The 26,975-nt window shown below is 38.4% G+C and overlaps 1 protein-coding gene across 1 annotated transcript; it reads right to left on the reverse strand.

Annotated features, from left to right (window-relative positions):
* Positions 1-1,699: 1,699 nt before the first annotated feature.
* ephx4 (epoxide hydrolase 4) lies at positions 1,700-25,959 on the reverse strand. The gene is made up of 7 exons (XM_067372942.1): positions 25,691-25,959; positions 22,909-22,994; positions 20,213-20,370; positions 18,479-18,607; positions 16,961-17,064; positions 13,632-13,780; positions 1,700-2,580 (listed from the first exon to the last, which is right to left on the reverse strand). Exons 1-7 carry the CDS (start codon positions 25,931-25,933, stop codon positions 2,337-2,339), a joined length of 1,113 nt encoding a protein of 370 aa, XP_067229043.1. The 5' UTR covers positions 25,934-25,959; the 3' UTR covers positions 1,700-2,336.
* Between the last annotated feature and the right edge of the window lie 1,016 nt (positions 25,960-26,975).

Below are 26,975 nucleotides of genomic sequence, written 5' to 3' on the forward strand. Positions count from 1 at the left end.
GCTTTATGGTAACACTTAACTATGTTGCTCTTATTTTTGTTTTCTATGTTATATTCTTCTTTTAATCTTGTTCTGCTGTAAAGCACTTTGGTCAGCCTAGCAGCTGTTGTAAATATATATGCTATATAAATAAAATTGAACTTGATTGAACTACTGATACTCTAATAAGAGTTAGCTGGCATGTAGTTGCAAAGTTACTTATAGTTAGTAGAATTTCTAAAGTAAACCATCAAATTCAATTGTAACCCTTTAGTTTTATTCAGAAAATGAAACACTTTGTAGGTCCTCTATTACAACTAATTTAATATTATATTTTAAAATGATAGAAGTGATATGTCTTCAGATTTTGTCTAAGATGCACTCACTAAACATCAGCCTCCTCCACCAAAAAAAAAAGTAAAAATAAAGAAAAGTGACTTATACTAATTAGTATATTTGTAGAGACTGTGCTTGAATTTGATTAAACAGGGAGTGCAGTTGGCTGCTGACTAATTTGGTCTGGCAACATGGGTAGTGTTTACTGCATTACCATTAACTTGGACTGAAAACAAGATTGAGTGTGTTCAAATGTGATGGGATTTGTTGGACAAACCAATTGCAGAATAAGTATGGATGTTTTTTTTTTTTTTTCTTTTTTTTCAGATGTCTTTATAAGAATTACACTTTATTTTACAGTGCCGCAGTTACACTGTAATTACTCAAATAAGTACTGAGTAATAGTAATTAACTACATGTATAGTTAGGGTTAGGGTTTGGTTTAGGGTTAGTTACTTGTAATTTACTGTTATTACTATAGTAAGTACATGTAGTAACATGTAACTATGGCATTGTAAAATGCTACCGAAGAATTTAATATATAAAAAAAAACTTACTGACCACATTCCAATGTTGTAATAAGCATTAAAATAATTAAGGGAACAACAACTACACAGCAAAATCAGTTAAATCAGCTCTGCTCAGAGTACATATGGTCCCTCTCTATATAGAGTTAAAATAACACTGAAGCAGAGTTAAAGTTAATGAGATAATATGCTGTTTGTGGAGTTGTTTAATTTAATGTCTTTTATTTTCAGTTGGTTACATCTAAGGCTGCGTCTGGAAGTCATTTGTTGTTATTATGTTTCTCTTCAATGATTCTGCTTGTTAACAGCAGGTGTTCATCACTAATCATAACTTAATTAATCACTTAATTATCTCATTAACTTTAACTCTGCTTCAGTGTTACTTTAACACTATATAGAGTGGGACCATAAGTAATCTGAGCAGAGTTGGTTTAACTTTGGGGATTTTGCTGTGTATTGTTGTTTAACAAAATATTAAATAATAATAATACAAGTTTTATTAAATTTAATATAATTATTGGATCATTATTGAAAGATAACTTTTGAAATATTACTTTATTGAATATACTCAATACTATACAAGCAAAGTGTCAATTTATGAACAAAGCCTTTGAAAAAAATATAATTGACCAAGGTGGCACAAAGTATGAAATATTAAAATTAAATGTTTATGAATTCTGGAATATTTTGAATGTTTTCTAAACATTTGGTAGTTGCAGTTATAAATTATTCTGGCAGTCTTGCCACAATATTTTGTGACAGCTACCTTTTTCCCTCACAAGAAGACCAACCAAACATTTGTAGATCCTTCTTATCAATAACCAAATGTAACGGACAGTTCAAGTGAGTGGGTTCCCAATATTAGGGCCTGTTTATTTGCTTATAAAATCAAAATGGTGCAGAGCTGGTTCTATTGTCTTAGATGCAGTGTTTAGGAAGAGATACAAAAAAAGTGTACAATATTGAAACATCACTTTGTTTTATATTAGGATCAAAATAATGACATTCTCAAATGTTTAAGCCAAATATTGTCAAAAATACAAAAAAAGAAGAGGAACAATATTTTCCACTTAGACAACACTACCTGAAGACTGTCACGTGTTTAAGAGTAGCAAAACTGATGATACAAATGGCTGACAACCCCACAACTCAGTCTTAAAAAGTCATGGCACATCTTTTACGCTGCAAAATGGTATGTTGAAAGGCACCACACATTACAACTTACAGATATTTTGCAACACACTTTTAAACACTGTCACCAGGAAACCTTAAGGCGAATGTCATGTGCAAACTTGAGAAAAATAGATTAAACGTACTACTCTCTATGCAACCCCTCCAATTCAAATGTGCTTTTGTTCTTTTCCGCTTCACTGAAGTTTGATCTTAAATGTATCAAATTTAAAATGATGATTGCATTAATCATTACATTGGTTTGTGTTCACAGGCATTTCCCTGGTTGTCTCTTCAGACAAGCTCAGAGGAGGAAGGACCCCATTATAAGTTCCTGTAGCTTTTCCGGCCTTCTCCCTCCTTAATAAAAGTCCATATGAGTGTATTGACTATGTCGGGCTGGTCTTGTTGCAGCCAGTGACTGGCTCCAGAGATAATATTGAGGCGGAAGTGGTTTCTGATGTACAGACGGCAGGCCTCGGCCATGTCCTGCTCCAGGAAGGCATCTCTCTCTCCCCACAGCAGCAATACAGGAGATTTCACCTCACTCTGACTCAGTGGGAGGACACTGCCGAATACAAATAATACAAAAATTAGGGCTGTCAATTGGTTCAAAATTAAATGTCGAAATAATTACACAATATGATGATTCATTAATCAGTAACACTTTACAATAAGGTTTCGCTAATGTAATTTAATGCACTAATTAACATTAACAATGTTACAGTATTTATTAACATTTGTCAATGTTACTTGATAAAATTACAACTGTTCATTGTTGGTTCATGTTAGCCTGGGGGCCTATACCATGATGGCAGTTGAACAAAATCAGGGTTACAGAATTAGTTTAACGTTGACATAACCGAACCAATTCAATCAGGCTTTGTTGTTACCATGATGCTGATCGTCAACTTTCTCTTGTCAACTTTTGTGGCTCAGGCTTTGATCCTGAGTTCATGGAGCATGTGCACATGAAAGTGTGGCATCAGTAGCGAACAGCCAATCACATGCCTTGAAACCTTGATTAAATTCTTGCAAGAGAATCAGCAAAATTTTCTATCATCTGCTGAAGATTATTAGCCGAGCCACTTTTATGGTGCCTAAAACCCAGGGTTGGCACAAACTAAACTGAAACATACCAAGCTATCCACCTAAACCAGCTTCATGGTATAGGCCCCAGGGCATGTAAATAATATGAACAAATACTTTTAATTTTAATGATTTACTAAATGCTGAATAAATGCTGTAAAAAAAAATTCATTGTTAGTTCATGTTAACTAAAGTAGTTATCTAATGGTAACAAATGAAACCTGACTGTAAAGAGTTACCAATTAAATAAACAACACAAGAAAAAGAACAGAACAAAATGAGGGCTTTAAGTACATAAGATAAGAACTGATCAAGAAACAGGAAAAGGGGAAACCAGGAATAAATGGAATAAAATAATCTTTAAACTAAGAGTCTCTGAGCACAAAAAAAAAATCATGACATAACTGCACATAGTAACACTGTGTCTACACCAGACGCGACCGCTGTCACGTCGTGCCAAAACAGCTTGAAGCTGTACACATTTGATGCGACAAAGCAATCTATTTGTTCTTCATATCAGAAGAATTAGAACAGGGCATCCATTTACCATTGAGAATTTGTCATGTCGTGCCATGCTGCATCTACTGTAGACAGCATTACTTATTACATTGGGCTCTATTTGCTTTTGTCACGTCGCGCCGCGATAAACACAGTTTAAGACCTGATATTGTTGTGAACGTACTCGGTTACGTACGTAACCTCGGTTCCCTGAGATACGGGATCGAGTACTGCGTATGGGGAAAAGCTCCTTTTTCCTCCTTGCTGAAGCCTTTTTCAATAGCGCAGTGAAATTGCACATCTGTTGGCTCAAAGGAATGGAACTCCTTGAACCAATGACGGCACGGTGTAGTCGCGCGAGCCAATGGCGAAACAACGCGCCAACAAGCCCGCCAAAATGGGCGTGGCTTATGGCTATATAAGCCGGTGTTTTCGCCATGGATTCAGTTTAACTCGACTGAAGCGACGATACTGAGCCGCAGTGTTGGGGCACGGCATAATACGCAGTACTCGTTCCCGTATCTCTGGGAACCGAGGTTGCATACGTAACCGAGTACGTTCCCTTTCGATACTCTCACTCATACTGCGTATGGGGAACGAATTCAATCACGCCGTGCCGTGACAGGGAACGACAAAACATAGCCAGAGGATATGTAAGGGGCTAAAGCCGTCGAACCCCAGATGCACAGGGGCCGGAAGGGAGAGCGTGACGACGGTGCTCGGAGAGGCTGTCTTTTCACACCGAAAGGACCCGAGCAGGTCGGGATGTCCAAATTGTAAAATCTGACAAAAGTGGACGGCGAGGACCAGCCGGCCGCCTCACAGATGTCTTTGAGAGAAACGCCCCTAGACCACGCCCAGGATGAGGCCATGCCTCTAATGGAGTGGGCTCTTACTCTTATGGGGCAGTCCAGGCCCATAGAGGAGTAGCATAGAGCAATTGCGTCGACTATCCAACGCGAGAGGCGTTGCTTACAGACCGGAAACCCTTTGGTGCGGCCGCCAAAGCAGATGAAGAGCTGGTCTGACTGCCTGAACGGCTGAGACCGCTCAACATAGATCCTCAATGCCCTGACGGGGCAGAGTAAATGCACCTCTCGCTCGTCCGTGGAAGGAGGTAGCGCTGAGAGGGAAATAACCTTTGCTCTGAACGGGGTTGAGAGCACCTTGGGGACATAGCCATGTCTGGGTTTCAAAACGACCTTAGAGTTGTTGGGCCCGAACTCAAGGCATGCAGGGCTCACAGAGAGGGCCTGCACGTCGCCGATGCGATTAACCGATGCAAGCGCGAGTAGCAGAGCGGTTTTGAGCGTTTTTTTTTAAGGGCCGAAGGTCAGCTGACTGCATTGGCTCAAAGGGCGGACCCTTGAGGGCTGCAAGGACAGTGGAAAGGTCCTAAGAGGGAACGGTAAGTGTTCTGGGGGGTTAAGACACCTAGCACCTCTTAGGAAACGGACAATAAGGCTGGATCTGCCCACAGTCTGGCCAGCAATAGGGGCGTGGAAGCTCCAATGGCTGCAACGTAGACCTTGAGCGTGGAAGGGGTGAGACCACTATCCAGCCGCTCCTGGAGGAAAGACAGTATCTGGGATACGTCACTCTCCACAGGGTCGACGCTGCGCGTTGAGCACCAGTCAGCGAAGACCGACCATTTCTGGGCGAAAAGACGCCTGGTGGACTGAGCTCTAGCCTGAGAAATGGTGTGCAAAATGTTCCCGGGGAGGCTTATTGGCTCCCATCGAGGGACCATAGGTGCAGAGCCCACAGTTGGGGCTGGGGTGCCAGATCGTCCCGTTCGCCTGAGAGAGGAGGTCTCTTCTCAGGGGGATTGGCCATGGGTCTCTTATGGAGAGCCTGAACAGCTCTGAGGACCAGGTTTGGGTCCTCCAGAGTGGGGCCACCAGTAGGACTCTGTGATGTCTTCCCTGATTCGTCTGATCACGTAAGGGATCATTGCGATTGGGGGAAAAGCGTAAAGGAAGAGCCTGGGCCAGGCTTGGGCCAGGGCATCCGTCTCTTTCGTGAAGAAGGTCAGGCAGTGAGAGCTGTCTTCTGAGGCGAAGAGGTCGACCTCTGCCTTCCCGAAGATTTCCCATATCTTCCGTACCGTTTGGGGGTGGAGCATCCACTCATCTGAGGGGACATTGCTCCGTGACAGCATGTCTGCCCCAAGGTTTGATTTGCCAGGTATGTGCGTCGCTCTGAGCGACCACAGCCTGGACGCTGCCCATTCGAGGAGCCGCTTTGTCAGGGCACAAAGGCGGCTGGACGAAAGGCCTCCCTGGTGGTTTATATAAGACACGACCGTCATGCTGTCCGACTGGACCAGGACGTGGTGTCCTTTCAGGAACGTCTGGAACGTGGCCAGGGCATGTTCTACTGCCAGCATCTCGAGGCAGTTGATGTGCAGATGGCTCAGCTCGTGGGTCCACGAGCCGAAGGCCGGTCTTCCCTTGAAAACGGCTCCCCAATCCGTGCTGGAGGCGGAAGCCATCAGCCCTAGCATCCTCTGGAAATCTTCAGAGGGTAACGGGCGTTGTTCCTGACTGATGCCGAGAGCTTCTGAATTGTCAGAGCGTGCTCTGGGGAGACTACAGCCATCATGTGGACGTGATACGTTGGCTGGGGAGCAGTGAGCTCTTGGCAAAGTTGACCCTGAGTCCCAGGCACTGAAGGTGGCTGAGGAGCATGGATCTGTGGTGTTCTAGCTCGGTACGAGACTGGGCCCAGTACAAGCCAGTCGTCGAGGTAATTCAAAACTCGGATCCCCATCTTTCTTAGAGGGAGAAGCGCCGAGTCCATGCACTTGGTAAACGTGCGGGGAGCTAGAGACAGTCCGAAGGGCAGGACCTTGTATTGATAGGCCACACCCTCAAAGGCGAATCTCAAGAATCGCCTGTGGCGGGGGGCTATCTGGATGTGAAAGTACGCATCTTTCAGGTCCAGCGAGAAGAACCAGTCCCCTGGGTGGATCTGCGCGAGGGTCTGCTTCAACGTTAACATTCTGAACTTCCATCTCATGAGGGAGAGGTTCAGAAGTCTGAGGTCTAAGATGGGTCTGAGACCGCCATTTTTCTTGGGGACAACAAAGTAGCGGCTGTAGAAGCCCGACTCGCTCTCTGCGGGGGGAACGATTTCTATGGCTCCCTTCTGTAACAGAGACGGCACTTCTGTGCGGAGGACATGAGCGTTGTCCGCTTTGACTGAAGTGGTGGCCACACCGCTGAAGCGCGGTGGCCTTCGGGCGAACTGCAGGGAGTAGCCACTGGATATAGTCCCGATGACCCAATGTGACACTCCGGGGATGGCTTGCCAGGCCTCGACCCGTGTGACCAGGGGCTGAATAGCGTCCGGTGACAGACCGCTGTGCAGCGGTCTTTGCACCGTCGTTATAAGATGAGGAAATTTGCTCTTTTTTTGGTAATTTAAAAATATTGGGTTCACAATTAGAACGGCGGTTTGTGTGGGCGCAGTCGTTGTGGGCCCAGGGCACATAACCCGATGAATTCCAGCACCCGGAGCTAAGCGAGGTGGCAGGGAATGCAAACGAGAGAGCTTTTGGGGTGGTCCGGCCGTGGCGAGACCTGACCCCATCCTTTTTCTTCCTGCTGGATCAGGAAGATGCTGGAGGCGTTGGGTCCAGCACTATCTTAGTGCGAGGACCCTGGCGTCTCGGGAGCGTGGAGCCTTTCGCAAGGCGGGCCCGCAGGCGTTGCTCCTTAGGTGGCGCTGCTTGTGATGCTGAAGGGGCAGGCTTTCTCTGAGGCTGGGTCGGTGCAGGTTTGGACCGACTTACAGCGGATGAAGAGCTGGAGCACTTTGGCAAGAAATGTCACTGCGCTATTGAAAAAGGCTTCAGCAAGGAGGAAAAAGGAGCTTTTCCCCATACGCAGTATGAGTGAGAGTATCGAAAGGGAACAAATAAATAATTTGCCTTTAGAAACTAATATATGCATTTTGATTTGTTTTCATATCAATGAACATTAAACTTTCAGTGGCCTACAGTTTACAGCTGGGGTTTATTTGTAAAAGGCCAAGACACTGAAAACACTGGATCATGAGCTACTAGCATGTACACACTGCCATGCTTCACTCTGAAACACGCATGGTGTCCGGCACACAGCCACTGGATGATGCTGATAGTTTTTGCAGTGCTGTTGAATCAATGCATTAAAAGAATGTATTTGAGAATGCAGCATTTTTCAGTTTTAGTAATTGTTTAATGCTATTTCACAATTCAAATGGGTCATACATCTTAGAAAATGTGGAAATCCATGTAAATATGAAATAATCACATTCCTAAAAATGTGACACCTTTTTATTTTAGTTTCAAATTATGAAAAGGTGGGCTTGAGGAGGAGTGAGGAAAGACTAGGGAGAAGTTCCGAGGCAGGTGGGGTCACTGAAACAAGGAAAACTGTTGACTGGATGATGGAAGTGGGCTGGTGGAGGTTGTGGCTGAGTGGCGAGGTCCTCCTTTTTCATATCGCCGACCGTGAATGGCCAGAAGGTATTGTGCCAGCGTGCAGGTGGTAGCTCCCACTGGTAGTATTTGGAACAGGTGGTCATTCAGCCCACTCCATAAACAGGTCTTTAAGGTGCCATCAATCCAGGACACCAGGTGGCAGAGCATGAGGAACTCCTCCAAGTAGTCTTCCAGGGGACGGCCATTTTGTGAAAGGGAGAGGAAAAGTTCTTTGAGGAAGTGACTGGAAAGTCCTGCTGTTCTTATCTTTGTTACGTCTGGTCTACTGTCATGATATGGCTCAGACAAAATGAGATAAGATGACTTGGATGGCTAGATGACGACTGAGACGATTTGAAAAAGGCTTGAAGGTAAAACTAGAGGTTTACAGTTGGTATCCAAAGGCAATGATGATAATGATAAAGGTATTGAGGGCTGATGAGTGACAGGTGTGCGTGGTTAAAGGAATAGTTCCACTAAAAAATTAATTTTCCCATAACATACCCTCAAGCCATCCTAGGTGCATATGACTTTCTTCTCTCAGCCGATAAAATTGGAGTTAAATTAATATTAAATAATATCCTGGCTATTCCTAGCTTTGTAATGGTATTGAATAGTGTCAGAGTTTTTGAAGCTCTAAAAAGCGCATTCATCTATCATAAAAGTAATCCATATGCAAGTTGGTTAATAAATGCCTTCTGAAGTGAAGTGATGGGTTTTTTAAAAAAAATATCCATTATTTAAACTTTATAAACTATAATTACTGGCTTCAGGCAATGGCCATTCACGAGAGAGTTGAGTTCCAGTGGAAGGGTGACCTCTGGCCCAATGTAGGACGTAGCTCCTCTTATAACGAAATCCTCTGACATTTTTCTTTAAAACTAATTGTTTCAGACTTCTAATTCGTGACCAGCATTTTGTTTTTCTCTATCCTCTGCTCTTCCGTGTTTGCCAATTCTGACCTAAGCTTGCTCAAAAAAAAAATCAGTTTTTCAATATTGTTACATTTAGGGATGTCCCGATCACGTTTTTTTGCCCTTGAGTCCGAGTCCGAGTCATTTGATTTTGAGTATCTGCCGATACCGAGTCCCGATCCGATACTTCTATAATACATGAAAAAGAATAAAGAAGAGCGAAAAAACAGATCCAGGAACAGTGCTTTTCAGGTTTTTCAGGTATCTAACAGTCGTTTAAATGGATAAAGTAATCAAATATAAAATATCACTGCATATTATCTTTACTGTATAAAATAAATAAAGATTAATCATTATTGAAGTTACAAAAACTATTCAGTCAAGAGCAGTAAGTGATTTCTTTGTTATTTGTTGTTTTATTTAACATTAAAAACAGGCAGCAGGAATAGTTTTGCTCCCTTTAAGACATGCACAATCCAGTAGGCTACATAGTACATACCTATACTGTTCCACATGCGCTGTCTTTCTCGACTAATATACGTTCACTTAAGACATAACCGACTATGTTTGCTAGGATACTCGCTAGGACGGGCATTTTTAAATAATTTTTGTATGAATTTGTCCGCTGAAGCGCAAGACGTGAAAGAGAACTCAGTATTTTCGCGTGCTGACTGGAATAAGCGTGTGCGCGCTTCGGATGAGCGCACACAAATCTTCTCACAGCGCGTGCGAGGTCTCTTTCGCGTCTTGTTCTTGAAGGTTTAAATCAGCAAGGCTTAAATGAGTTAGTTTAAACACAGATAGCAACGTGTGCTGTTCAGGTCTCACCTGTATCAACACCCGGGTGATGACGGCGTAAATGACTGGACATGAGAGCAGACGGCACTCGCAGTTAACAGTTTACAAAGAGTTACTGTTTTGTCCACGCTTTTTGATTATCGTTGTTGTAACGTTTTGCGCATCCATCGACTGAAACGTACATTATTTGAACTCTGTCTGTCTGTTTTCAACGTTGCTATTTTAAACAAACCATACGGTACGGTTCGATTTTTTTTACCGAGAACCGTTGCACAACTTAAAATACATACCGCTTAGAAAATGGACAAGATTCATCCTCAAGATCAACATTATTGAAAAACTTTTTTTTTTCAGTTAAAAAAAATGTTAAACTTTGACAAACAGTCATTTTTATTGTCATAACTGTGATTTCATAATATTTAGATATGAATCCAACTGAAAAAAAAAAAAAAAAAAAAAAAAAAAACTTGTGAAAAGATGTCTTTCCGTTAGTCAAAAAGCAGATAGCAAATAGTGGAGCTCTGCAGCCATCTACTGGTAAAAGTGGTATATTTTTTACTTTTAAAACTGCATTTTCCAAAAGATGGGCAAAAATCTTAGATTAAACCATGTCAAATTATCCATGTTATCCCCATGAATGAAAGTTAGAAATGTGGGTGAATTTTACAAAAACCTATTCAAAAATATATATTTATTTGTTTATATAAATATAAAAGATATGATAAATCCTTAAAGTAGAAACATAAATAAACATAATATATATATATATATATATATATATATATATATATATATATATATATATATATATATATATATATATATATATATATATATTTTTTTTTTTTTATTTTTATTTTTATTATTTATTTATTTATTTATTTTTTTTTTTTTTTTTGGTAACAAAATTACATTTTGTTGCCTGGGGTCTCTGGAGACCCCAAAGACCCTGAGTGACCCTTTTTTTTTACACTAACATAAAAACAAGATATCATTTCAATTTTTTTATTTGTAGATCTAGAAAGTGTTAATCCCTGTACAAAGTTTCATGCCATTTGGAAAAAGATAACTTTTTTATTTTATTTATTATTTTAGCAAATGCCATTTGGGGTCACAAAGACCCCAAAGACCCTATAAGGGTTAAGTGCCAGAATGAAAATAGGGAAAGCAGTCCATGACAAATACCAATATAGGTAAACATGAAATATTACATTTACTAAATAAGAACTATGTAAGTGCTATTTTAAGAATAGTCTATAGGGGTTTTCAACTTTTTTGATGGTATGGATCCTCATACATAATGATTCATTTGGAAAAGACCCTCTTCCTAAAATATGAAGGCAGCTATATATAGAATATGTATAAAGACCTATTTGTACTATGTGAGAGTATGATATTATGCTAAATTAAATAATTAGCTTTTAAATTATTACAGCACTGAATCCAAAGCATTTTTCTACCATCTATAAGATTTGCAGCTAACTTGCAGCTTTCTGACAGCCCTAAAAACCCACTATGGACATAGTGGTTCGTTAAAGAGGTTAAGACATGTTTAAAGGTTTGGACACCTCAGGCTCCTCTCCTCAGTTCTCTTATATGGACTTATGTGTTTCTAGTTTCTGTAGAAACTGTTATGTCAGTGGCCTCCTACACACACCCACCTGCCCACCTACATACCCACTCGCACACACAAACACAGTCAGCGCAGCTCTGCCCTGAGACATAATCAAAGTGTGCTTCAAGAGCAGATGGAGGGCTCAGTCAGGCATGCACTTCTCACATGTTTCAAACACATGCACTCCGCAAGCAAATTAAAGCAGAGTATTTCCACAATTGTTATATTAAAATGAACTGAAACACCGATTTTGATTGTTTAGTACTCTTAGAGATACACCCAGCAGTTGATCTGTTGCTGATACAAACTCAATGTGAATGATGTTCACTACTACATAGGCTGCAAGTTAATGGCTGTTCATGCATAGTTCAGAGAGCATGAAATCAATCTCTCTCCCTCTTGACAGGGACATATGCACTTATGAAATTAGTTCCCATTTTGTCCACCTGAATGATGATGATACAGATTTCTTTGATGTCTATAACATTTTAAAATAAAATAAAAAAACCTTCTCAAAAAAGTTGCTTCATATACAGGTGCATCTCAATAAATTAGAATATCATGAAAACATTTTTTTTTCTGTTATTTAATTCAAAAAGTAAAACTTAAATATATTCTAGATTTATTAGGCAAAGTAAAATATTTCCAGACTTTTTTTGTTTCAGATTTGATGATTACAGCTTGCTGCTCATCAAAATAAAAATAAAAAATCAGTATCTCAAAAAATATTAGAATATTTAATTTCAATTTCTATTAAATTACCATTCTTAGGGTGTAAATACTGGGTTTAGGTCAGTAATTCCAACAGTAGTCATGGGGAAGTCTGCTGACTTGACAGTTGTCCAGAAGACAATCATCAAGACCCTCTACAATGAGGGTAATCCACAGAGGGTCACTGCTGAAAGAGCTGGCTGTTCGCAGAGTGCTGTGCCAAAGCATATTCATGGAAAGTTGACTGGAAGGAAAAAGTGTGATAGGAAAAGGTGTACAAGTGAAAGGAATGACCACAGGCTTGAGAAGATTGTCAGGTGAAGCCTATTTAAGAACTTAGGAGAGCTTCAAAAGGAGTGGACTGAAGCTGGAGTCAGTGCATCAAGAGCCACCACACACAGACGTCTTCAGAAAATGGGCTACAACTGTCACTTTCCACGTACCAAGCCACTTCTGAAACAAAGACAACGTCAGAAGCATCTTACCTGGGCTAAGGAGAAAAATAACTGGACTGTTGCTCAGTGGTCTAAAGTCCTCTTTTCAGATGAAAGTAAATTTTGCATTTCATTTGGAAATCAAGCTCCCAGAGTCTGGAGGAAGAGTGGAGAGGCACAGAACCCATGTTGCTTGAAGTCCAGTGAAGTTTCCACAGTCAGTGATGATTTGGGCTGCCATGTCATCTGCTGGTGTTGGTCCACTGTGTTTTCTGAAGTTCACAGTCAAAACAGCCATCTACCAGGAAATTTTAGAGCACTTCATGCTTCCTTCTGCTGACAAGCTTAATGGAGATGCTGATTTCATTTTCCAGCAGGATTTGGCACCTGCCCACACTGCCAAAGGTACCAAAAGCTGGTTCAATGACCATGGTGTTACTATGCTTGATTGGCCAGAAAACTCGCCTGATATGAACCCCATAGAGAATCTATGGGGTATTGTCAAGAGGAAGATAAGAGACACCAGACCCAACAATGCAGATGACCTGAAGGCTGCTATCAAAGCAACCTGGGCTTCCATTACACCTGAGCAGTGCCACAGGCTGACTGACTCCATGCCGCATTGATGCAGTAATTCATGCAAAAGGAGGCCCAACCAAGTATTGAGTGAAAAGAAATTAACATACTTTTCAGAAGCCTGACATTTCTGTTTAAAATATCTTTTTTTTTATTGTGCTTATGAATTATTCAAATTTATTGAGATAGTGAATTAGTATGTTTTAGTTAAATGTGAGCCAAAATAATCACAATTAAAAGAACCAAAGACTTAAAGTAATTCAGTCTGTGTGCATTGAATTTATTTAATACACAAGTTCCACAATTTGAGTTGAATTACTGAAATAAATGAACTTTTCCACGACATTCTAATTTATTGAGATGCACCTGTATATGTATATATATAAAAAATGCATTTCAGGCACTAGAGGGCGACGTTTTCTAACAGTAACTATGCAGTATTTTTGCGTGTTAAGACATCAACAAACCAGTTAAAAGACATAATTTGTTATAAGATTTTAAAATAAGAAACACAAGTACCTGAAGACATTTCTAAAGTAGTTAAGGGCCCCTGTGAGGGCCCCTGGCTGTGAGAGGGCATACAGGTATGCTTCAATGTCTTCTGTGGTGAGCCAACGGCCTTTACAACTGATGCCCGTGCTGCGACTGGTGAATAGACTCTTCAGCGCCTGTAAATGCACATCAGCAAGCAATGAGAAAAAAGTCATAATTTGGTCCCACTTTAAACTCTTGCAGAACAGTGACCAGGTCACAATGTGATGCTGGTGGAGGAAAACATTTCCTAACTTGCTCACCTAAAACACGCCAAAGTGACTCAATAATATTAAGATCTTGTGACAGTGGTTCGTACTTTGTGGTGGTATACTGACATTAGATATCACAGCTCTCAATACACCACAAAGGCTTCCTGGTCGCAGATGCATCAGCAAGACACAAACCAACAATTTGTCCAATTTTGAGCTCTGATATGTCTCCTATGTTGTGTGGATCACAATATTTTATATCCAGCTGTATTAATTCAACCTTCCTATTCATTAGTGTGTTCATTTTGTATTGCAAAACACTTTTGGCACTTTTTTTGGTATGGCTAATTTTAAGGGTGGGTTAAGGAGTATGTTCACCAGTGGAATTATAGATGTAATCACAGAAAGTAGTACAACTTAAAACTTGAATGCTCACAATAAGTGCTTTGTATCAAATGATTAAATATTAGTACATAGTAGTTAAAGACACTTAATATATAGTGGGAATAGTGGGTTCCATAATTCAATCTGATCCAACCAAAGTAGTAACTGAAGAGAAAGACAGCAATTCTATAGATGTTATGCTAAATAAATATTTGTCATTTTACAAAGGTGGCTGAGAAATTAAGTTTAAATATTTTGCTCTAATTGTTACCTGCTTTATATTATGTCCTTAATTTACATTATACTAGACAACTACACATTGGATTATTTAAATATGCTGTATTAAATACATGCTTACTATAGGTTTCCATTTAGGATGTGTGATATGTATGAAACACACTATAAGTAGTGTCTATCCAGAGCTGATTCATAATGATTGAGCTGTGTGTGTTGAAGACAGATGGATAAACTTGGCCTACTGTTTCACTCTGTATTAGTAATCCTGACACAAACAAATTCACATGCTGGAACGAAAAGCTGTTCAGTTATGAAGAATCATCCAGAATGATGGGCAATTAAAACAATAGAGATAACAGCAACTCACACTCTAGTAATCTTGCATTTCTCAGTTTATAGGCTATATACAGTGCTCAGCGTAAATGAGTACACCCCCTTTGAAAAATAACATTTTAAACAATATCCCAATGAAAAACAATTTCCAAAATGTTGACATGATTAAGTTTCATATAACAACTGTTTAACTTATAACTCGAAAGTAAGGTTCATAATATAACTTACAGTTTTACTCAAATTAAGGTGATGCAAAATTGAGTACACCCCACTGAAAGTCTCTGGAGCAAAGCTAAATTTTAGACTACAAATGTCTAATTTAACAAGAATTCAACCACAGGTGAGTCTAATTATTCATTACACAGGTGTCCAGCAGACAGTTGACTATAAAAGGGTGTTAAAACCCCTTCCCATTTCATGCTGTCAGCAATGGCACCACATGGAAGAGAAATGTAACAAGACCTGAGAAAGAAAATAATTTCTTTACACCAGAAAGGTGAAGGCTACAAGAAGATCAGCAAAGCTTTACTTATCAGTCAGAATACTGTAGCAAAAGTGGCACAAAAACTTAAAAAAGATGGAACTGCAACCATCTCACAGAGACATCCACAGAAGTTCACACCTCGACAGGAGCGTCTTCTGATGAGAAGGGTTGAAGAAAATCAGCATGCAAGTTCACTGCAGTTATCTGAAGAAGTAGAAAGTCAAACTGGGGTGACTATTTCCTGTGACACAATACGGTGTACACTGCAGAGCAATGGCATGCATGGGTGCCATCCATGAAAGAAGACTTTCCTAAAGCCCAGGCACAAAAAAAGCCCACCTAGACAAAGATGAAGACTACTGGGACTCTATACTAGGACTCTAGTGATGAGACCAAGATAAATGTTTTTGGAACTGATGGCTTCAAAACTGTATGGCGTCGCAAAGGTGAGGAATACAAAGAAAAATCCATGGTGCCTACAGTTAAACATGGTGGTGGCAGTGTCCTTATGTGGGGCTTCATGAGTGCTGCTGGTGTCGGGGAGCTGCATTTCATTGAAGGCATCATTAATTCACAGATGTACTGCTCTATACTGAAAGAGAAGATGCTACCATCACTCCGTGCCCTTGGTCGTTGTGCACTTTTCCAACAGAACAATGAACCTAAACACATTTCTGAAGAAGAACAGGGTGAAAGTGATTCAGTGGCTCTTGATCTGAACCCAATCGAACACCTATGGGGAATTCTGAAGAGACAAGTTGAGCATCACTCTCCATCAAGCATCCAGTCTCTAAAAGAGGCCATTCTTGAAGAATGGAAAAAGATAGATGTTGCAAAATGCTGCCAACTTGTTCATTCCATGCCTAGAAGACTTAGTGCTGTCATTAACAATCATGGAGGCCATACAAAGTACTAGATGTAGTAGTTATTGTTGTGGGGTGTACTCATTTTTGACTGAAAAAATGTATAATCTAAGTTATATTATTAACCTTACTTTCATGTTATAAGTTAAACAGATTTTATATTAAACTTAGTCTTGTCAACATTTTGCAAATTATTTTTGTGTTCACTGAGATATTGTTTAAAATGTTACTTTTCAAAAGGGGTGTACTCATTTACGCTGAGCACTGTATGTATAGTTTCTTCTGAAATCAGTTCAGAAATTCAGAATCTATTGTTTGCAAGACATTCATTACAAGTAACATAGGTATATACAACAATTTTGAGTCACTAAGATTTTAAAGTAGTCTCTTATGCCTAATAATAATAACTTGAAGAATTTCCAGCAGCCATTACGCCAGTCTTCAGTGTCACATGATTCTTCAGAGATCATTCTACAATGCTGATTTGCATAGAAACATTTCTCATTATTATCACATTTGAAAATTGTTGTGCTGCTTATTATTTTTGTGGAAACCAATATAATTTTTTTTTTTCAGGATTCACTGATGAAGTTCAAAGCAATTTTTACATATTTATTTCACATATTTTTTTGTAACAGTGTCTTTACTGTCACTTTAGATCAATTTAATTCACATGCATGTTTACTGTGTAGTTATTAATTAATAGATTAGTAGAGTATTAATTTCTTAAAAAAAGAAAAAGAAAAAAAACCTTACTGACCCCAAACTTTTAAACAGTATTATACTCACTATACTCAAACTCACCTTAAAATCATTGATGGAGAGCATTAGCTCTGGGAAATGTGGCAACTGAAAGAAAAAGTAGTAACTTGACTTGAGCATCTGACTGGGGTGACGAAGGGCATAATCTGGACAGAGAAGAGACAAATTTAAAAAAAAGAACTATAGTTTATCAGTTTCAGTTCCCATTGACTTATCCATACAATGGAAGTCAATGGCATCCAAAATTGTTTGATTACCAACATTCTTCAAAATATATTCTTTTGTCTCACAGAAGAAGAAAAAAAGTGACACGATTCATTGTGCAGTGTAGACAACTTCATTGATTATAACAGAACTTTGTGAGATCGTGATTAACTAAAATGAGTGACAGTTTTTTTTTTTGTGTGTTTATAAAAGTAGTGCTCTTTGCATGCTTTCTGCCATGCCAAATAATGCATGCAGTAGGCTATGCTTGCTTTTCTGTTAAAATTAATAGTGGTCTGTGAATGTAGACGCTTTGATAACAAATCATTTATCATGTGGCTAGGTGACACGTAACTTGAAAAAATTTCATGGATGTACTGAAAAAATCTATTAATACTTTTACCTGCGGGCAGGAACTGGACAAAACATGAATGTTGCAGGTGACAGTGAGAGAAGGTAACATATTTTTGAGGGAGCGGGACAGAATCCCACGGAAGGGGGTCTCTACCTCAAGGTAACAAACCCATTTTTCTAATCACATGATATAAAATGGCAATCAAATGGATTTGAATTTTGATTTTGAATAAATGAATAAAGAGATTTTTTGGTCACAATACATCCTAGCAGTCATTTTAAAATGTGGTGCACTGCATGGAGGACATGCATCACTCTGGATAACTGTCCTCAGAAAAGCAAATTTTATTGATTTTTCAGCCATCAAAAAATATTATTCACTTTTTGTAATTTGTAACCTAATTGTAAAACATCTAGTGTCTTATACATTATCTACATGTTAAAAAACTGTTATATAGAGAATTTCTACATTTTAAGTATTTACTAATTTAATTAAAAGATGAGCTAGAAGGCCATTTTATTTAATTCTGTCATGTTGTAGGTAGCTTTTATTATCAGTCTTTGATCATTTTTTTTCCACAGTGTTGTCTCTAGGCAACATACCTTTTGATTTCAGTAATGAGATCCAGTTTATGTAAGAAAATTGAATCTTCATAACACATGCATTACAGACTGAATACACCCAATTTAGAGGAGATCAATTTCAAAAGAACAAGAAATGCAAAAGGTGTATTCGTGTACGTGTCACTCTTGGCAGGTACTGGGTATTATTATGAAAGGGTCCCGTGTCTCTGCCAAAAGCCTGCCTGTAATTACCTCCTCCTCCAGGCTGGAGTGCACAAGACAGATGGAGGGCAAAGCCCCATGATTCCCTGGGCCTAACCACAATATTTCATTGTGAATGATGCAGATCATACTAATGATCCCTAAAAACAAAGCAGAGCCTCTGAAACTGGCATGATTGAACAGAAAGTCTGTCTGTCAGATGTATATGGCTCTTACCAGTAAACACACAGGGGTGAGGACTGTTCAGCACTATGAGTTTAGTCACCATTTCTGGGTAGTGAATTGCACAGAGCCATGCGATGATGCCACCCCAGTCATGCCCCACGAGAAAACATCTGTTGTATCCTGAGGAGAGGATCAGAAGGAGGAAGCTGACATGTTTGTGTTTGTTGTGTATGTTTGCCTCATAATTAATAGGGAAAGTGAGAGACAAGACAGGAAATGGTAGCGAAAACAAGGGGAATAGGATTGGCAAATGACTCAAACCAAACTCAAACTCATATTTTCCAAATGACCATAACCAGTTTACTCAAATGAGTTTACTTAATTGGCTTTCTGTGGCATATTTTATATTATTTCATATATTTTCTACAGAGCCCCGCACATGACATGCAGGGGTAAAAAACAAGATTTTGTGGCAATGAATTAAGAATCGGTCCATCACTTTTTAATAGGATTGGGAAATGACACAAGCCAAACTCAAACTCATATTTTTCAAATGAGCACCAGAGCATAATGTCTTAACCACTAGGCCACAGTTCCAACCTAAAAGTTTGTCCTCTAATTTAATTGCCCCACATGACTTGAAGAAAAAAAAAAAAAAAAAAAACATTAGGAATTCATTCCTGCACTTATTAATTTGTGGAAACTGTTTTTTATTAATTTTGTTTCCTTGTTTTAGTTAAAACATGGTAACATTTTTCCTAAATTAAAATGAGGGAATGAATGCATCTGTCACGATTGACCTAAAATGAGGTAACAAATTATTAAAACATGAATTACTTTCTCCCCCCATAATTTTCAACTTAAAAAAAAAATTTAATTTACATTCAACATTTCAACATCAATTTTAAGTTCGAACTGTGGCCTACTGGTTACTAGACACATTAGGCAATGGTGGACTACAGTTTGAGTTTGGTTTGTGTAATTTGTGGACAAATTCTTAAATGATAGCCACAATATCCACAAAAAAAGTCCATGTGTGGATTAGAATATAAATGAAATTATATAAAATATATGAACACAGAAAACCAATGAATTAACCTCAGAACTCAGAGCTATCTCTAATATTAATTTTATTTAACAATATATAACAAAACAATGATGTTATATTGGGCCTTGTGTTTTACTCTGCAATATAACTACTGTTTACACTGTGGTTCATGTGTGAGTCCTCTTTTTTGCAAAAATATCACATTGCAGTTCATTTAGTGTCATATCAAGGACTGATTAAGGATGAATGACACCATTGCTGTGAGCCAGGGTGGAAGTTTCCACCGTCTGCAATAGAGTGATTCCAATGTCAAGGAGCTGAGACCCTGAAGCAAGACATCATCATGAATCCTAATAACGTGTCATTGATGGCCTGTCATAATACACCGCCAGCCGCTTACACACATGCCACTGTGTGCAAGCAGACAGATGAATTTAACATTGACATGATATATAGTTCATCTACAATTGTCCTTGTCCTTCAGTCACACTGTAACGTAGCTTAACTAGTAACTGTGTATTTGAAATCTAGACAGCTAATTAGACTTCACGTTAAGCAGACTAAACTGAAAACTAAAAAGTCAAGGACATTTGTGAATGGGTCACCTCCATATTACAGACTATTGGGAAGAGTACTACATTAGCATTCCCCACTACAACAGCCTTATCAAAACCTCTAGACAGGCTGGAATGTGAAATGGAAATAGGGCTGAGATAATGGAGGCAGTCTGTTCTTACCCAGATACTCCACAATGTCCTTGATGTCAGTGACAAGGTAGTCCAGTCGGTAGCTCTCAGTGGAGGAGGGCAGGTCAGACTCCCCATAGCCTCGCATATCCACGGCAACAACACGGAACTCGCTCTTAAATTCCCTCAGCTGGTGACGCCAGGAGAACCTGGAAAAACAAGGGGTAAATCTTTGATACATTTTTAGTATGATTTCTAAAGGTTACACAAGTAATACAGTTTGCGGTAACACTTTATTTTACAGTGCCATAGTTACATGTTACTACATGTATTTACTATAGTAATAACAGTAAATTATGCATAATTACAAGTAACTAACCCTAAACCAAACCCTAACCTTAACTGTAACTCTATAGTAAGAACATGGAGTTTATGTAGTAGTTACATGTAGTACTCAGTACTTATTTGAGTAATTACAATGTAACTACGGGACTGTAAAATAAAGTGTAACCCAGTTTGCTGTTAAATTTCGATCAAGAGGTTTCTACTTCTCTCTCTCTCTCTCTCTCTCTCTCTCTCTCTCTCTCTCTCTCTCTCTCTCTCTTTCTCTCTCTCTTTATTCATTAGATAGTATAGAGCAGGGTTTTCAAAGTAGGTACCAGGGGGTTACATTGGGGTGCTGGTGAAAATAGAATGAATGAATGAATCAATGAATGAATCAATGAATGAATCAATGAATCAATCAATCAATCAATCAATCAATCAATCAATCAATCAATTATTTTATTGTACTGACAGTCATAGTTTTATGTCAGTTTTATTCAGTTCCATTCAAAAGTCTAGATTTTTTTTAAAGAAATGAACCTCTTTTATATAAGGATGCACTAAATCGATCAAAAGTGACAGTAAAAACATTTATAATGTTTAAAAATATTTCTATTTCACATAATAATAATAAAACACTTTTCTGTTCATCAAATAATTCGTAAGAAACCAGTATTTTTAACACTGATGATAATAATAAAAAATGTTTCTTGAGCTTCAAATCAGCATATTACTATTTTCTGAAGGATCATGGGACTGGAGTAATGACTGTAGTCATAATTAAGTAGAAGATAAGTAGAATAATTAAGTAGAATATTTCCAATATTTTACATTTTCTTTCCATAGTATGAATATAAATATAGCCCATAAATGTTAATTTAGCTGCCTTTATATTTTAGAGGATCTTGCAAGTTCTGTGCAAAAGACCTTGTGGTAAGAGCGACTTTATTGGACTTTAGACCTGAATGGGTAATTTCTGCCACAGTTTTTTTTTTTTTTTAACAATAATAGTACAAATTAAAATGATGTGTGTTGAAATTGTGCCACTGGTTAGCACTTTAACTGAAATGGCTTGTTCAAAATCAAATGTATGGAATGAAAGTACCCTGAAACTAGTTTGACCTAGTAAGACTATAGGAAGATAGTACACTCTGCCACACTGGTAGCACTCCCTAATTGTTGACTGCGTCTTAAAGAGGGAGAAGAAAAAAGGAGAGATAGAGAGAGAGAGAGAGAGAGAGAGAGAGAGAGAGAGAGAGAGAGAGAGAGAGAGATGAGAAGCATGCAGAAGAAGGAAGCCTGACTATGATTCTGATGAGTCAGGTGCAGAAGAGGTTCTCAGGACCCAAACCAAATATGTTAGAATATAAATGAGCTTTAAATTAGCAAACACACACACACACGCACACACGCACACCCTATTCTAACCTCAACACTTCCCTATTTGCTCAGCAGTGAGATAAACCTTTGACTTGCACTTTTTGAATGCAGCAAACTAAAGTGGAGCAGAAGTCCGAAGAAAAAGGCGTCCTTCAGGTCTCCTCTACTCGTCCAAGAGTTCATCACTGATTCTGGAGCAGTAGATTGACCAGTGAAGCAGAAAGAAGCCATGCCACATTAATTAGGCACAGTCCTGTCCTGATCGCAGTTCTGCTGTCTGGCAGCTCACTGAAATGACAGCTTCACTGGTCCCAAGATAGTCTGAATGTCACGACACTCCATATCACATTCCAGTACAGTAATACAATATATTGGCCATTTTACATTTTATGTATTATTTTTAACAATAATACATCACACCTCAGATATTACAGTTTTTTAAAATCGCTTACAGTTTTTCAAACTATGGCTCCTTTTCTTGAAAACATTACACATCTCTTGCAGAAGTACCACTTCATTCAAAACTATTTTAACTCTTCTAAAAATGGTGTTTTTGTATATAACCTCTAAACACAAACCATCAAATGATTAGCCATATACATGCCCAACTACACACAGATGTGACAAATGTAGAGGATTTTGTCACATGTACATGTGTGTGCACAAATACACTGTATAAACAGCATGCGTGCAAAATTGTTGTACAATTGATTAACTTTACAGTTACTGAACTGAACTGAATCAACACTGAACTGACTTGAGCTGAATAATGACACTGTTGGCTTGTTAGAGCTGCTAACAGCTTGAAAGCTGAGCTGCTAACTGCTTTAAAACAATCTGTATTGTATAAATGTTTAGTCATTGTGTCTTAAAAAGAGAGAAGTATGGGTTGAAAGGGAAGGCTTGTGCCTAGGAAATTATCTCTGAATCCATATGTATAATGTGGACTGATTCCACAACAACATATTTCCGATCTGTGTCTGGCAGCATCCCAGTAGAGAAGTGTTTCCCTTGTGTGTGTGCGAGTGTGTTTTGAGTCTCACCAAAACTCAGGGAATCCATGCAGAAACAGCATAAGTGGCTTTCCTCGTTCCCCGGCAGCAACATAGTGAAATCTGAGTCCAGACTCCTAAAACCATACAGAGACCAGAGGCAGTTATTCTTCACCGTACATGGAGGATATCATAAAAGCAGCCCAGTTTCTTTAATCACACAGGCCTGTCCTTCCTGATGTAAAATCCATCTCTGCTTGATAGAGCTATAAAATGTAAAAGGAGAGAGGGAGTCTTGTCCGCAGGCTTCAGCTAATATTAAAGCAATATCTTGCATTGACATTTATGAGAAAATTCATACCCTGTTAAACGACAGCCTGGTTCAAACTGCATGTGATAGTATCCTCGGGTTGTGTGGCTATTTTAAGCACTTTGTTTGCAATACAAAATTTTCCTTTTGAATACAAACAAGTTGTGGGTTCCTGTTCAAATACAGAAAACAACCCACGAAATACCTGATAATTATATAAAGTGTTTATTTATTTATTTATTTTTAATTCTGCAGGAAAATTATTTATGACTATTTTCCAGTGCATTAGGATATTGCTTATTTGTGACCCTAGACCACAAAACCAGTCATAAGTTGCATGGATATATTAGTAGCAATAGCCAACAATACATTGAATGGGTCAAAATTATCGATTTTTCTTTTATGCTAAAATCATTAGGATATTAAGTAAAGATCATGTTCCATGAAGATTATGTGTAAATTTCCTAGCGTAAAGTGGATATGCATTGCTAAGGACTTCAATTGTACACTGTAAAAAATGACCGTGATTTTAACAGTAAAAGATTGTAAAAATGCTGCGGTGAAAAACTGTCAATTGGTTTACAGAAAGTTTCCGTACTATATAAGTTGAATAACTGTAATAGATCTAACGGTACATTTAATGTAATTTTACGGTAAAATACTGTTAAATTCAGTTTTTGGAAGTGAAAAATAACAATTCATTGTAAAATTTACAGTGAAAAAACGTAAATTGACATTCCCACAATTCCCTGCGTGACACTTCACATTTGATATATTTTCGTTGAAATAACTCTGTTTCTTCTTAGTTTTTCTCATGTTTTTCTAATCAGTTATGTACATTAGGGTTTTATGTTACATCTAATGTTGTTAAATGAATGTTAATTGCATTTTTAAAATTTCATGCATGTTACCATGATGGTGTTTAGTGTGTGTGTGAATGACACTGTGTGCGCCTTCTATATGTTAGTGTTGTGCTTCTCAGCTTGTGGAAAATCTGCTTGTGATGAACTTTGATTCATCATGTGACTCTTATCACCACTGTGTTTGGTGACTGTCAGTGTATTATAAAGGTACAAAACAGATATTAGTACTTCATTAGGTTGGTAAATTAACATTATATCAGTTAATGAAATTTATTCGTTATACGTTATTTTACCGTAAATTTAACAGATTTTTTTTTTACATTGCTATGTATTTTTTATGGTAAAGTTCTGGCAACCACAGCTGCCGGTTTTTTACCTTAAATTTAAAAATTAAAAAATTGGGATTTTTTTTTTACAGTGTACAACTTCAATATTTTAATTTTTTTACTCCCTCAGATTCCAGATTTTCAAATAGTTGTATCTCGGCCAAATATTGTCCTATCCTAACAAACCATACATCACTGAAAAGCTTTTTAATCTCAATTATACATCCTTATGACTGGTTTTGTGGTCCAGGGTCACATTTAAGGTCAGTTGTAATTTTTTTGTCATAGTTTTTATATCAAATCCCCCACTCCCCATAGTTGCAAGGACTGTTTTACAATATTTTCCCTCAGAAATGGCTGTATACAAAAAGGTTACATACTCAGTAACAAAACTTAAAGTGGTTGTTTTCAAGTCTAAGACTTCAAAGGATGCTACGTTTTAGAGAAAGGTGCACTAAATTACCTCACATTTGAACACTATGTTCAAAGCTCTGTATGTATATACATCACAGCTATCTTGAGACTGCCTAAGGAGATGTTTTCAGCACTGCTCGGGTGGACAGCAAAGTCCAGGCAATCATTTTGTGGGAAACTGATCACACTGCTGTCCGCCCAAATGGTGCTGAATTGATGTTCACTGATGGTCACTGCTTTCTTCCATGGGGACAAAAATCACAAATGAGAGAAAAAAAAAAAAAAAAAAGAAGAAAATTCTATATTTTGTGGTGTTCCAAACCTGCATGACTGTCTTCTGCAGGACACAAAAGAAGATATGTTTGGTTTTGTTTACCATTGACTTCCACTGTATGGACAAAAGTCATACAGGTTCGGAATGACATGAGGGTGAGTATATTATGACAGAATTTTCATTTTGGGTGATATATCTATAATGTCTCAAATGTTTCTCAATGAGATTAAAAGGAGTTCAAATTCTGAGAAAACAAACAGTAATTGTAGAAAAGACAACATTGTTCTCAGCAATGACTCAAACTGTAGGTTTGGCAAGATACCAAACCTGAAAATATGATATCATTCACAAATATTAAATTCTTTGAAGATGATTTTTTTTTTTTTTTTTATATGTAGCCTATGTACTCTTACCGCACGACAAAAACCGTCTCATTTATTTCTCTTAAAATTTTAGGAGAAACATCTGAGACAATAAAGTTAATATTTTAAAGAAATATAAATATAAACTCCTGAGCTAAGCAAGAGTGACATCTGAACAATAAAAAAAAATCCTCTGAGAAGCAGCGAAGGGCAAAGTTATATTTATGTAAACATTCTTTCTGTCACGCATCCATCTTAAACCAATCTCTAACGAAATGTCTTACCTTGATTCTAACATAACAGTGGGTTCCCAAGGACGTGTCATTCAGGCACGCGGGGGGTGTCTCACGAACCGTCCACTGAAAGGTTGTTGACGGTCGTAGGATGATATTCCAGCCAAGTTTGAGCAGCGCTACGCCCGTGCATAGCGCGCAATATCCATAGATGAGAGACCAATATCCCATAACTCTGATCTTCAGCGTCAGCGCGATTGTCAACAACAGCAAGTTATGAAGCAGTCTCGCCATCTTTACATTACTGCAGAAATGCGCTTGTTGATCACGGCTTCTATTGATTTGTTTACTCAACTGCCTGTGTTTCAAAAACGACGTGCATCATAATCGCACCGTCACGAGCGCATCCTGACCGGGGAGGATCCCTGTGTAGAGTCGCGCTTACGTATGACAGGAAAGATGCTCAGTCCCAAAGGTGTTCGCACCTCGGACTAAACCATTACACCCCATCTACACTGACTAAACTAGAAGGCTGCCATAATAGTCAACGCAGCTGCCTGGGCCCACCTAGCGCTCAAGCGCGAGCTCATGGACTGTCCACGCGCAGAGTTCTGGACTCTCGCGAACGCTCCCGGTAACAATGAGCAGAAGCTTCGTCAAGTCATATGAGAGATCTCGTTTTAGTCGCGCTAACAGTGTTAATGAGGCTTACATCTTTTTCTAGTATTTTACAAAGGATACAATAAAATATACTGTGCCTCATGGTGCATTAAAATAGCGATTTCTCGAGACCAATGAGACCTTAAGCTCCGCCTAGAGCATATTAGACATACATAACGCAGAGATTTAAAAACTTGATGTTTCTAAATGAGATGCAGGGACGAAAAGTTGTACAATCTTACTATTCTGCTGTTGACTCGCATTTAGGAAACATAACTTATCGTTAAAGACAAGGATAGTCCAAAAGACGCAAGTACATTTTAATAATTATAGCTTGATTATTTGATGGAACGTGAAGCCGCAGAAATACTCGAATCAGTTTTGATATTTCTAAGCCATATTTGGCAATTTCATATACCAAGTTTTGTGAATTTATATAATAGAATTTTTATTTATGTATAATGATTAACAGTTCATTCTCTAATAATATTTTTGTTTGTAACATTTGTTAGATAAAGCAATAAATAAAATAAAAATAAATACCTGGAAAATCTCTATAAAATGTTTTTCACGTTATGTCAACAGATGGTCAAGCCAATGTTCATCCCCATGTTAAAAAATAAATTATATATATATATATATATATATATATATATATATATATAGGTAAAAACAG

This window comes from Chanodichthys erythropterus, chromosome 21 (genome assembly GCF_024489055.1).
Source record: "Chanodichthys erythropterus isolate Z2021 chromosome 21, ASM2448905v1, whole genome shotgun sequence".
Taxonomy (NCBI): Eukaryota; Metazoa; Chordata; class Actinopteri; order Cypriniformes; family Xenocyprididae; genus Chanodichthys; species Chanodichthys erythropterus.